We start from the raw sequence: 11,600 nt of genomic DNA, 5'->3' as shown, positions 1-11,600 counted from the left end.
TGATATTATATAATAAATATTAAAAATTGTTATATTTTGTAGAATTAAATTAAATGTGTAAAGTAAAGTTAAATTTAAAAAGTATTTTATTTAAAATAATTTGTAGTACACAAGATTTGGATATTAGAGTTGTATGTACAAAATAACATTTTTATTTGGTGATTTGATTTTTGCATTTGTTTTAGTTGATGAACTTAGTATTCTTATGTGGCACTCGTCCTCCTTTTTTTATTGGTTGTTGTTAGAATTGTTACTTTCTTCTTTCTGTGTAGGTTCCTGTGAAGATATGTTCTTTATAAATTGTTGAGTTATATGCACTTTTTATTGTGTTGTTTGTTCCATCTTTACAAGTATGTTCTACTTCCGAATATGTGTCTTGAATTTGTATAGTTTTCTTTCTCCTTGATCTCTTGATGGATATGTGATCTTCGTCTAATGATATTAGTGTTGGCGAAGTTAGTTCCTATAATCAATGAATAATTTAAGTTAGAAATAAAAATGATGTCTAAAATAATTAAAATAAGTGATTTTTTTTAGTATTACCTGTTTTATTTGTTGTAATGAGTGTTGAGGTTCACTGTTTTTTGTTGTAACAAATGTCTTGGTAAGAGTGTATTGTTTAAAATTTTATTTAAGATTAAAATTATTTACATTGACTTCAAATATAAGTGAGGTTGCACAAATTTTTCAATTGGAGTGGTGTTTCAATGTCATTATTTTTTTGGAGTGCCATTAGATTTGAAACAGTTGTACACAATAATTTTTTTGCTTCGCCATCAAATAGTACAAAAGTTGTTGTACCACTTTGATTTGAAACCTTTAATTGAATTTTGAACCTAAAATAAGTATTGAGTTAGTAACTAATAATTTGATAGATGAGATTATCAAAAATATATAGTCACCTTATTGTTGGATAGTGTGGTGTTTGATTACATGTGTCACAAATGTAGTTATCTTCTTTTTCATATGCTTTCTTCTTACACTTTTCACATTCAACATAATTATTTCCATTGAGTAAGTTTGAGATGATGTGTAGTTCGAAAATAAATTTTTTGTACTAAATTCGATGTTATTTGAAGGAATAGTAATAATAGACTTATATAAGTAGTTCAAATAGTATGGAATTTGAATAGTTGTAACATAAAATTTATTAAGATTAATAATATTATTATGACATTTGTAATATGGATGTTTATTAGATTGAATGAGTTATTTATAGAAATTAATAAATTAATCATTAAAATTATAAATTTGTTGTATTGTTTACAACGGTAAGATATAATAAATATGGAAATATGGATTTAATGTCTTTATAAGTTACAAATTTGGTTAGACGCTTGACGCTATTAATTTCTAATTATTGTTGTTGGTAATTATTGTATTATTTTTTTGTATATTTTGTTTTTTTTATTTGAAAATAATAGATAATTTGGCAAAAATTGAGTGGTTGATTCTAAATTTTGTCATGTAAGCGATGTTACTGACATGACATTAGTAGGAGAAGAAAGATGTCTTAAAAGTAATATGGGTAAATTTATGTATCTACTTTTATATATTAAGAATAGATTCTTTTAACTCTGTTTTTCTCTTCTAGTGTTCATCTCTTTAGGTTAGTTCATCAGAGTCACAAACTCCCTTATCCCCTGAATTCTGATTTTTCCTTTTAAAGGGATACAACGTAAACCCAGGAGAGTGGGGTAAAGACTAAAGAATAAAGATATAACGTTTGTGAACTAACTTGAGTTGGTTGAGTGGTTAGCTCACTCGTCTGCTTAAACAAGTGTTGCAGGTTTGAATTCTGTCTTGTATATGCAGCAACCCATTGGTCAGCAGCAGACCTTTAAATGGAGTTCAGATCCGCAACGGATTAGTTTTTGTCCTGTCGGGATTGAAGGATATTATGGACAAAAAAAAAAGCAGTCAAGAATATTCAAATTGATACATCAGCAGGTTATTCAAATTATAGTTTCCAGTTACTTAAATAGTTGAAAAATAGATAAGAATATTCAAATTGTAGAGTGTCATTTTGTCATTCAGAATAAATGGTTCAAAAAGAGTATTTATTCAAAATTCTTTGCCCAATCTATTTGACAAACAAAAAACCATTAGTTATTGTTTCACCCTTTGCTTCTCTCCGATCATTCTATATTTGGCATGTTTTCCTCATTCCCTTCTTTTTTCGTTAAACTATTTTTTGTCAACATCTATTTTTATCTATTTTAACTATTTGTCAGTAACTGGAGACTTTATCTATTTTAACTATTTTTCAACTACAATTCAAATTTGAATATTCAACTATTTAAGCAGTCTTTATTATTAGTCTAATCAGTCATTGATACATCAGCAGGTTATAGGAGCCGCTAAGACTAATTACTTAAATAGTTGGAGACCTGTTAAAGATTTTTAAATTCTGAAAGACTGCTTTAATCCTTTAAACAAATAGTCTGGAATTGAAAAGGACATTTACTCAAAAATTTATCAGTTATAAATTTGTGGTATCTCTGTTTCTATTGTGTTTGTCTCTCACTTACACTCATCCAACATATTGCCATCGTTGGAGGCTTGTACTAATGTATAATGGCACATCTTGTGCCTTTGAAATGACCACACTCAAATTTGAGAAGTCGAGTTGTGGATGTGAACTCTTCTAGTATTTGTGTGTATGAATGTAGTGTGGCTGAATTGTTATAAACTTGTAATATGGAAAAAACACACACAAATTGTCTACTTTAATTCCCCTAATTTCTCTAATTTCTATGTTGATTTCATCACATTTTGATCTTTACCAATAAGAAAATTTGTTTTTTCATTGTAAAGATTTATTAAATTTCTTAATATTGTATTTTAAAAGAGATAGATATTTTAATGAAGACTTTATAATTATTTATATGAAGATGTTTTTTTTAACCATTAGATGATAAATTATAAAATTTGATTTTAGTATATTATAAAAACATTATTTCCTTTAAACTGCTACTTTCTCCCATAAGTAATGCTTTTAAAGTGTGACTAAACAAATATCTTCGTACAAGATATTTTTGACACCTTTATCAAAATACATACCTTTTAAGAGAATGGTCAATATATTATTGTTTCGAATAATTTGCTAAAATTAATCTTTACATTTGTAGAGTCCAACGTCTAAAGTACCAAAATTCAAATCCATTTAACTCAACTAATTAGATTCAAGTTAACCAGCTCACTATTAAAGAATGAAACAAACTATCGTCAGTCATTTTTAAGCCCACTCTTTACATTCACAAGATTCGAATGCGAAACTTTATTTAAATTGAACAAACGAAAAAGCACTCAAGACCAAAGAAAAAAAAAAGGAAGAGAAAGCACTGATCCTAGCTTGCTTCCAACTGATGCTAAAATAGATGCTGATCATTGTTTTCTGTAACTAAAATACAGAAATGAAGAACATCCAACTGCTATAGAATTCTAATTCTAATAATTATTGGTACAAGATTTTAGAAGGTAAAAACAGCTAGTGTTACAGTGATGACAAGTATCATGGTTCCCTCATTTGGGAACCTAATCTTTAGTATTTTCGCATGCTCATGGCAATTACAAGAACCTCACTACTAATTCTGAATAATTAATACAATAAGGTAAACAGATGAAACTTGTCAAATACTTAGCTCTCTGACAGTAAAAAATTGCATGTTGAATATATTGAAGCTGCAGCTGCATTAACTGCTAATTCTTTCTCTGAACCATCTAATCCTGTGACCCTGCACAACATTAAATAAATAAATAAATAAATAAAGAGATTTTTAATCCTGGAATACAAAATTTATTTCAATTCCTTCAGACACTGGGGATACACGAGACCAAAATTTCTAGGGATAGACAGAAAATTTAATAATATTTCTTTCTAAAAACACTTTCATTTAATTTTTCAAATTCTAAACTATCCCTCGGTTTTCATATTTATCTTAAACAAAATATAATCCTGAGACATAACTCAGTTTTATATATTTTATACTAAACACAATATAGAAACTTAATTTAGTCTATATCTCTCAGTCTCAATCTCCCTTCCAAATGCAGTCTTAAGTAGCATTTGTTTTGAGATACTGAAAGACTGAGACTAAGTATCAAGTTTGTTGGCCCAAAAATTGATACTAAAATTTCAGTTTTTGTTTTCAAAATTTTAGTATTTCAGTGCCTCCAAAAAGTAGAAAGGTAGGGACTGAAATTTTTTTAGAATGGAGACCGAAACTTTAATAACATTTTATACCTAAAATATCTCCATTTTAATTAATTCTAACTTTACCCTTTGTACAATTTAAATTAGAGCTTCATTCTTATATTAATCTTTGTCTCCCACTTTACACCAAATAAAATACTGAGATTTATTTCAATCTCAGTCTCTCTTCCAAACGCTACTTGGTAGTGTTTGTTTTGGGATACTGGAACTGAGAATTGAGGACCGAAACTTAGAATTGTGTTTGGTAGTTAAAAACTGGAATTAAAATTTCAATCCTAGAACACAATTTCAATTCTTTCAGTACCTCCAAAAAATGAGAAAATAGAGAACTGAAATTTTTGGAAGAACTTGAAACTTTAATAACTTTTTTTCCTCAAATGCCCTGATTCAAAATTTCATATTCCAAATCTACCCTTCACAATTCCTCCGCTGCCAACACTTTCTCACAATCCTTACTTCTCACCCCAAACCCCAGCCCACCTCCCACCCCACCACCACACTGCTACCATCACCAAATTCCACCACCACCAACAATAATAATACCAAAAATAACGATCTCATAAACATGTGTCAAAATCAGATTCAACAATCTCATAACACAAGATTACAAAATCAGAACAGAAAAGAGAATAGTGGGAGATATTGGAACTGGAACTACAGCGGCAACGAATTGGAACTCAAATAGAGGCGGCACGGCAAGCACAATAGGGAACAGACGGCAGACCATCGGCAAGCACAGCGCAGAACTGGAACGCACGACGGCAGAACACACAACGCAACGAACACAACGCAACGAACACGACACAACAGAACAGGACGCAACGAACACGATGATTGACACAACGGTGTTGGGTGCTGTCGTCGCCGTGGAGGGATGGAAACCGCCGCTGTGTGTGTGTGAGAGAGAGAGGGGAAAGGACTAGGGTTTTATTTTGTTTTTAATTAGTAAGGGTATTTTAATAATTTCACTTATTTAAGTTCCCATTTTTCATCTTAAACCAAACAAGATACTAAGACATAACTCAATCTTGTACACTTTACACTAAATACAAAACAGAGACTTAATTTATTTTCAATCTCAATCTCCCTTCCAAACGCTACTGAAGAGTATAGAAGAGGCAGAATCAGTTAGGCTAATCTGTTAGATAGTTAGGGTTTCCAACTAAAATAGATCTTACAATTAACTTAAGCATGAAAAGTCCCTTCTATCCCTTTTACTAGCTTACTAAATAAACTACTTTGCTATGTATATAAGCATTGAACTGTGTTTAAACTCAGTAATAATAATAGAATGAATATTCACTTCCTCTGATCAATTCTCTCAGCTCTTTCTTCTCTCTTCCCTCGTTCTTCTCCATCCCTCTCTCTTTCTTAAACTCATGGTATCAAGTGATTCAGATTGAGCATGGATCCTCCCTCCAACACCTAGGAAATCTGTCACTGCCAACAATTTCACCTCCTTCGCGTCCTTTCCCGAATATCTCTCCACAACTCGAAGATTTAAACTTTCTTCTTTGGCGACATCAAGTCCTATCAGCATTAAAGGCAATCGCCTCTTTAATCTCATATTCTCATTTATCAATGTGCTTTTCATCCTCTACAACTTGCGTCGCCAAAGGATTCTCTCAACAACTGCGTCTCTAGCGAGTATGAGCTTTGTGATGAGCAAGATCAGATGCTCCTCACATGGTTGACATCGACGAAGACCAAATCGGTGCTCACACTTATTGTCGATTGTGAGTTCTCATGGCAAGTGTGGGAGAAACATGATCCCTGCTTTGCATCGCGAACAAGAGCATGTGTACAACAATGGAAACTAGAGTTGAGCATCATATCAAAGACTTTGCAACCTCCTAACAAATATCTCCTCCACATTTGAGCTGTCATGAACACCTTGGCCTCCGTTGTAAGTCCAGTCTCCGAGCAAGAACACATTGTTGTCATCCTTGCTAGGCTCGGAAGTGAACACGAAGCATTTGTCACCTCCATAAACATCAAGTCTAAGCCCTACTCTATGCCTTAAGTGGAGCCATATCTCATGACTCACAAACCTCAAGCTGAATCAAATGCGAAGTTCTCTGCACACTAGTTCTTCAAGCGCATTTTGCATCCCAGGATAACACAATTTTAGAGGCAAACATGGTGGTTATCGTGGTGGTAGATCTGGTGGACAGATGACAAAGAGCCGGAAGGGTGACTCGGAACATAGTTCCACAATTTGTCAACTATGCCAAAAGCCAGTCATACTAGTTTCAACACCTGGCCTAGGGTTGATCAAGGGTTTCAGCCTACACCTCCATGCTACCACTGTATGCCAACTATGAGTCTATGCTTCTAATCTCCTCACTACATTGCTAACTAAAGTATTTCTCATTCTCATTATTTTCCTACTGTCTCGCAATTCTGCCCCTCATGCATATACACCGAGACCTACATTTCATTCATCCAAACTCCCTTCAAATGCCCGAGTTACTCCTACTAGGACTCCCACACCATAATTTCACACTTGTTTGCCTCTATCGCAACACCTGAATAGGTGATAGACTAAGCTTGGTATCCATATTTTGGAGCAACCTCAGATGTCACTCCAGAATTCTCAAACCTGCATCACCTTATCAGGCATCTGACCAACATCATGAGGTAATGGGCAAAGTTTGTCTATCTCTCACACTGGCAGATCTATCATAAACTCCATTAAATAGCCACTCAAATTACACAATCTTTAGCACTCAAAGTAATAACTGTTGTTTAATTTAATTATTATATTTAGTTGCCAGGATATATATTCTTTTATCATGATTTTCGTAAAAATGGGTAAACTCTTATAAGTTGTTTGATCCATAGCAAGACTTAGTAGTGTCGTTTGATCCATGTAGCTAATTTCATCTAGTGAGATAGGATTTTGTTGTTGTGTAAAGTCTTATAAGTTTAAGACTTGAGTTTCTTAATCTTGAGACTTCATGAGTTACATACATTCTAAGGTTTGACAGCCTCAGTCATCTGGACCATTAGCCTTAGATACTATGTTGCACAAGAGCAACTTATAGTCCATCTCGTACATAAAATCGGAAGACTCTTGAGAAAATTTTAGTAGTTTCAATGCAGTGTCAAAGAAAAACACACTCTCTTCTAGTAACAACTCTAGATCAAGGGAATTCTTGATCACGTAAAATTTATGAGTATTAAGGGAAACAATTATTTATTAGAGTGCTATGTGTGAACAGGATGGTATTTTCCATCAAAAGATTGCATTAAGAAACCTCTATCCATGTCAGAAGATATGGCTATATAAACAAAACCTCTTCTAATGCAGAAAGCTTGACTTTGACATATTGCCAATCTTTATAAGATACATAATAAATTTACCTGGAATCATTTTCAGAAGTTCCCATCTGCTGCAAACCATATGTAATGTTCCAGTTTACTTGTTGCAGACCTTGGTCACATAGCACTTGCTTTTCTTTTACCTGATTCAACCAACTTTCCTGAAATTGTGAACCAAAAATACTCCAGATTTGGATGAAAAAGGCACAAATTTCTGTAATTGAATCACAAATAACTGAATCATGAACCCAAAACCCTAAACCCTAAATCTTAATGGATTTCCAATTTATGCAAAATGCTTTTCTTTCAATTTCGAATTTCTAAAATGTCCAATATATGTTTTACATCTTCTATCCGAAAATCTTCTATTTTCATAAGGTTTTCGTGACTGGTATTAAAAAGGTCCAATAATGTATGTATCTTGGACCTTTTGAGACATAAACCAAGGAACTTCACAAAGTTTGTATCTTATTGGAGGAGATGGAGTGGTATGTAACCATAAGGACATAAAAGTATAAAAACTCAGATTCCAAGTTTTGGAGACACAACAGAGACTCATGCTAAAACAACATTGTGTTACCAAATTTCCAAGAGTGACAATGAAGATGACAGCATTAAGATGTTTCAATTTTAATGTATGTACACCCCCCTTTTCTCTTTTTTCCCTCCCTCTCGCTGTGCTTATCATTCATTTCACTATACCATTGCATTGCAGATCTAAACGAAATGCAAATAACCCTTAAGACCGTGCAACACATATTTTATTTTATTTGTCCTTTTCAAACTTACAAGTTGTTTTTCCTCTTCTGAAAGTGCTTCATCCATGTGATCAAACAACGCAGTCCATCTTGCCCGATGCAGATCTGCTGGTTTGCTTGTGGAAATTCCCGCAGTCATTTTCGCAGCAAAAGGGTCATTTTCTTGATTATTTGCAAATTCCTTTGATATAAGAAAAGGCAACTCAGTAGTGATTACAGCTCGAACCCTCCTCCTACTGCGGCGCAAAGCTAACAATGTAGAAAAAAAAGTTCGAAAAGCAAACATAAGCAATTACACTTCTAAAAACAGCTCAAACAGAATAAATATGGCCATTACCCGAAAGACGCCCTTTAATGTCTTGATATAGAAGCTCCAACCATTGTGAAGCAACAGTAGCAGCTGATAAAAGAGAGAAGAATCAACATCAGCAGAGCCAAAGAAGCACATGTAAAGAATTAATTTCCTACTATCTTAAACAACTGCTAAATCTCAAACACAAACAGAAAATATGGTGGAACAATTGATCCTTCCTTTTATTTATGCATTACATGAAACTATTTAAAGATATGCATAAATGAAAGCGAAGGCAAACATCTAAAACTGAAGAGAAAAAGAAAAGGGGGGGGGGGGGGATAGGGAGAGTGGCTAGCCTTTTAGGGAAAGAGAAGGAACGATTGCTAAGTTTGATGATTCCTCACTTGACAAAGTGGTCGAACCCATCAATGCCTTCGTTGAAGATGACAATTTCAAAGCTAAAATATCATCTCCTCTTTCAAACATCGAGTGTGACGAACAACTTCGAAGGTTAGATTTCTCTAACTTGTCACGATCACAAACTCTACTATCCATAATCCAAGGGGAATCATTCATTTTTCCCACATGTTTTTTCGTATGTCTGCTCCCATCAGCCATATAATCCAAGTCCCTTTTTCTGTTTTCAGTGCTTACATTTGTTCGGTGTGCAGTTTGATTACTCCCAGCATTGTTGTGTTCATTATTTTCAGACCTTACAAGAGCTTCAATTATTGAATGGACCTGCTTTCTATTTCTTACATGATTTATAATTCCAGGGTTTAGGTCATTAAGTAATCCACTTGGAGCAGCAATCTTTGTAAACCTGCTTACCTGTTCTCTCTTAGCAATTTCCATCTTTTTCTTGAGCATTTCATTTTTGCTTTTCCTCCCACGTTGTTTTGGCACCGGAATGCCTCCATGAGACGAAGAGAGAAACCCATTTTGCTTCATCTCCTTCCATATCCTCATTGGATCCTTCTCCTCTATTGGTCCAGAGCAGCTTCCACTCTCTGAAACATCTTTAGATTTAAGATGACTGTATCCTTTATGACGATGTGTTGCTTCCAAATTGATAGAGCTAGTAACATCTTCTGCATTAAGATCGACATTAATTCCCCTTGATATCATAAGATTGCCACCTTGTTCCTTCTCTTGCTTTGATACATTAGTGAGATTCTCAACACATCCGCCTCTTGTATCCAGAGAGGAAAATTTGCCCCCACATGCATCATTGTTAAGATCGAGATTCCTGGGTCCCTCCTGGATTACTTCCCTCTTGGTTTCCTGTTCATCGAAAACATCCATTCCCATAGCTTCGGGGATTTCAGCCACTCGTGACACCAACTTCTCACTAACTGCCTGCCAATCACAATCTTCTTCCTGGCTTGTAAAATCTGAATAATGAGTACTAGTTTGTGCTGCAAAATTCCAACTGCAAATTATGGTTTTTACTTGACGAGAAGTGCAAGTTATGGCTAATACTAACACAACAACCCGTAACATAGGTATGAAAATTTTCGTACAGGATTCAAATAAATAAATCGGAAAATAAGTCCAACTTGCAGTTATGTTTTTGAATAAGTGATAACCAACATTTAAATGCAAACAAGCTGAACATCAGTTACAAGATTGAATTTAAAAATTGAAAACTTCTAAAACATAAAAATCTAACATCCACCACTAATAACCGATATTTATCTTAAAACTTATTTTTTTATTGAAAAAACCGAATTTTTGTTTCCAATGGTGGCGGGGAGAAATGTAGGAGTAGATTGAGCCAAAAATATGAAGTTACCCGCCGACTGAACCACGGATTCAAGATCCCTAATTTTGACCCGTTTCCGAGGTAGGTCGTGCTTCTCTCTGAAATGGGAACTTCCACGCTTCTCCCCAAAAATCTAAAAGCACAAAAGTAAAGAAAAGAGGGAAAATTGGTTCAGATTATATAGTAGAACGAACTGCAACACTAAAATCCAAGACCCTATACATTAAAAATCCAACCTTGGAGTCCGATTGTGTAGTTAACATAGACTTTTCGGATGTAGCAAGTTCCGAATTGCAGTGTGCTTCCATAGTAACACAGTAGGTATCATCTAACAATCTAAGAGTTAATAATTCCCATATTAGGTTTTGAAGTTAAAGGATCAAGAGAGAATAAGAGAAGAAAAGGGAAAAGCAGCTAATAGAGTGTGGTTCGGAGAATTTAGGGTTGGTGGGAAATAAAAGGGACGATGGATGAATGGATCTAAAATTAATTTGAATAAGAGAGAGAAGGAGGGAGCGGGGTTTTAAATGTTGTGCGAGCAAAGTAAAATGTATTTTTGTTTCAAGGGAAGGATGTTGTTATTGCAACGTGTGCTGAAATGCTTAAACATGTGAGGACGCACAAGAAAGGTGGCTTGCTTGGTTTATGTCTCTTTATGATGTTCAAAATATTTTAAACAAAATCAAATCCACATGTTGGAGGGAGAAAGGAGTATGCAAGGAGGGAAGAGATAAGTAATTAATTAAATGGATAATTTATAATCAATTTTAGATTTATTACTTTTGATAAATAAATTGGTTTTTTCTTCATTTGTAATCAATTTTTAATATACATGTGGAATAAATAAATTCTTAATAAATTTTATAATAAGTTAATTAAATTTTAAAAAATATTATAAATAAATTAATTTTCTTTAAAATAATAAAAAGACTAATTTATCTCAAAAAAATATTCAAATTCTTTTAGATAATAAAAATCTCATTGAAAATAAAATACTTTATCTAAAATTATTTGAGAACTATTTTTTAATGTTATCTTAATTAATTATCGCAAATTGAAAATCGGATAATATTTTTTTTTAATTTAGATGTTTTTTTTACTAAATTTTAAATATTTTACATGATAATTTAAATTTACGTACCTTTTAAATAAATAATTAAAAAAAATATTAATTAGCTACAGTTTGTTGCACTAGCTAATATAATAGAATCGATAAATTTCTCAATCTTTCCGTTCTTTACT

At 33.2% G+C, this 11,600-nt stretch overlaps 1 protein-coding gene across 2 annotated transcripts; it reads right to left on the bottom strand.

The window, feature by feature from the left end:
* Nucleotides 1–3,278: 3,278 nt before the first annotated feature.
* LOC130936407 (uncharacterized) lies at nt 3,279–10,934 on the bottom strand. 2 transcript variants are annotated; one of them, XM_057866472.1, is made up of 7 exons: nt 10,595–10,934; nt 10,389–10,491; nt 8,998–10,011; nt 8,636–8,698; nt 8,330–8,547; nt 7,583–7,701; nt 3,279–3,737 (listed from the first exon to the last, which is right to left on the bottom strand). In XM_057866472.1, the coding sequence occupies exons 1-7, from the start codon at nt 10,664–10,666 to the stop codon at nt 3,641–3,643; spliced, it is 1,686 nt and encodes a 561-aa protein (XP_057722455.1). In that variant the 5' UTR covers nt 10,667–10,934; the 3' UTR covers nt 3,279–3,640. The 2 variants fall into 2 exon arrangements, with proteins under 2 accessions (XP_057722455.1, XP_057722454.1); XM_057866471.1 differs by having other exon boundaries at nt 3,283–3,737; nt 8,950–10,011; nt 10,595–10,932.
* Nucleotides 10,935–11,600: the final 666 nt, after the last annotated feature.

Source organism: Arachis stenosperma, chromosome 6, assembly GCF_014773155.1.
Source record: "Arachis stenosperma cultivar V10309 chromosome 6, arast.V10309.gnm1.PFL2, whole genome shotgun sequence".
In the NCBI taxonomy this organism is placed as follows: Eukaryota; Viridiplantae; Streptophyta; class Magnoliopsida; order Fabales; family Fabaceae; genus Arachis; species Arachis stenosperma.
The sequence above is the reverse complement of the archived record's forward strand: the minus strand, read 5'-3'. Positions and strand labels throughout refer to the sequence as shown.

Coding starts and splice junctions, on each gene's coding strand:
- LOC130936407 (XM_057866471.1), bottom strand. CDS start 10,666: ATGGAAGCACACTGCAATTCGGAACTTGCTACATCCGAAAAGTCTATG. Junction 10,492..10,594: donor CTACACAATCGGACTCCAAG/GTTGGATTTTTA, acceptor TTGTGCTTTTAG/ATTTTTGGGGAGAAGCGTGG. Junction 3,738..7,582: donor ACTTCTGAAAATGATTCCAG/GTAAATTTATTA, acceptor AATGTTGTGCAG/GGTCACAGGATTAGATGGTT.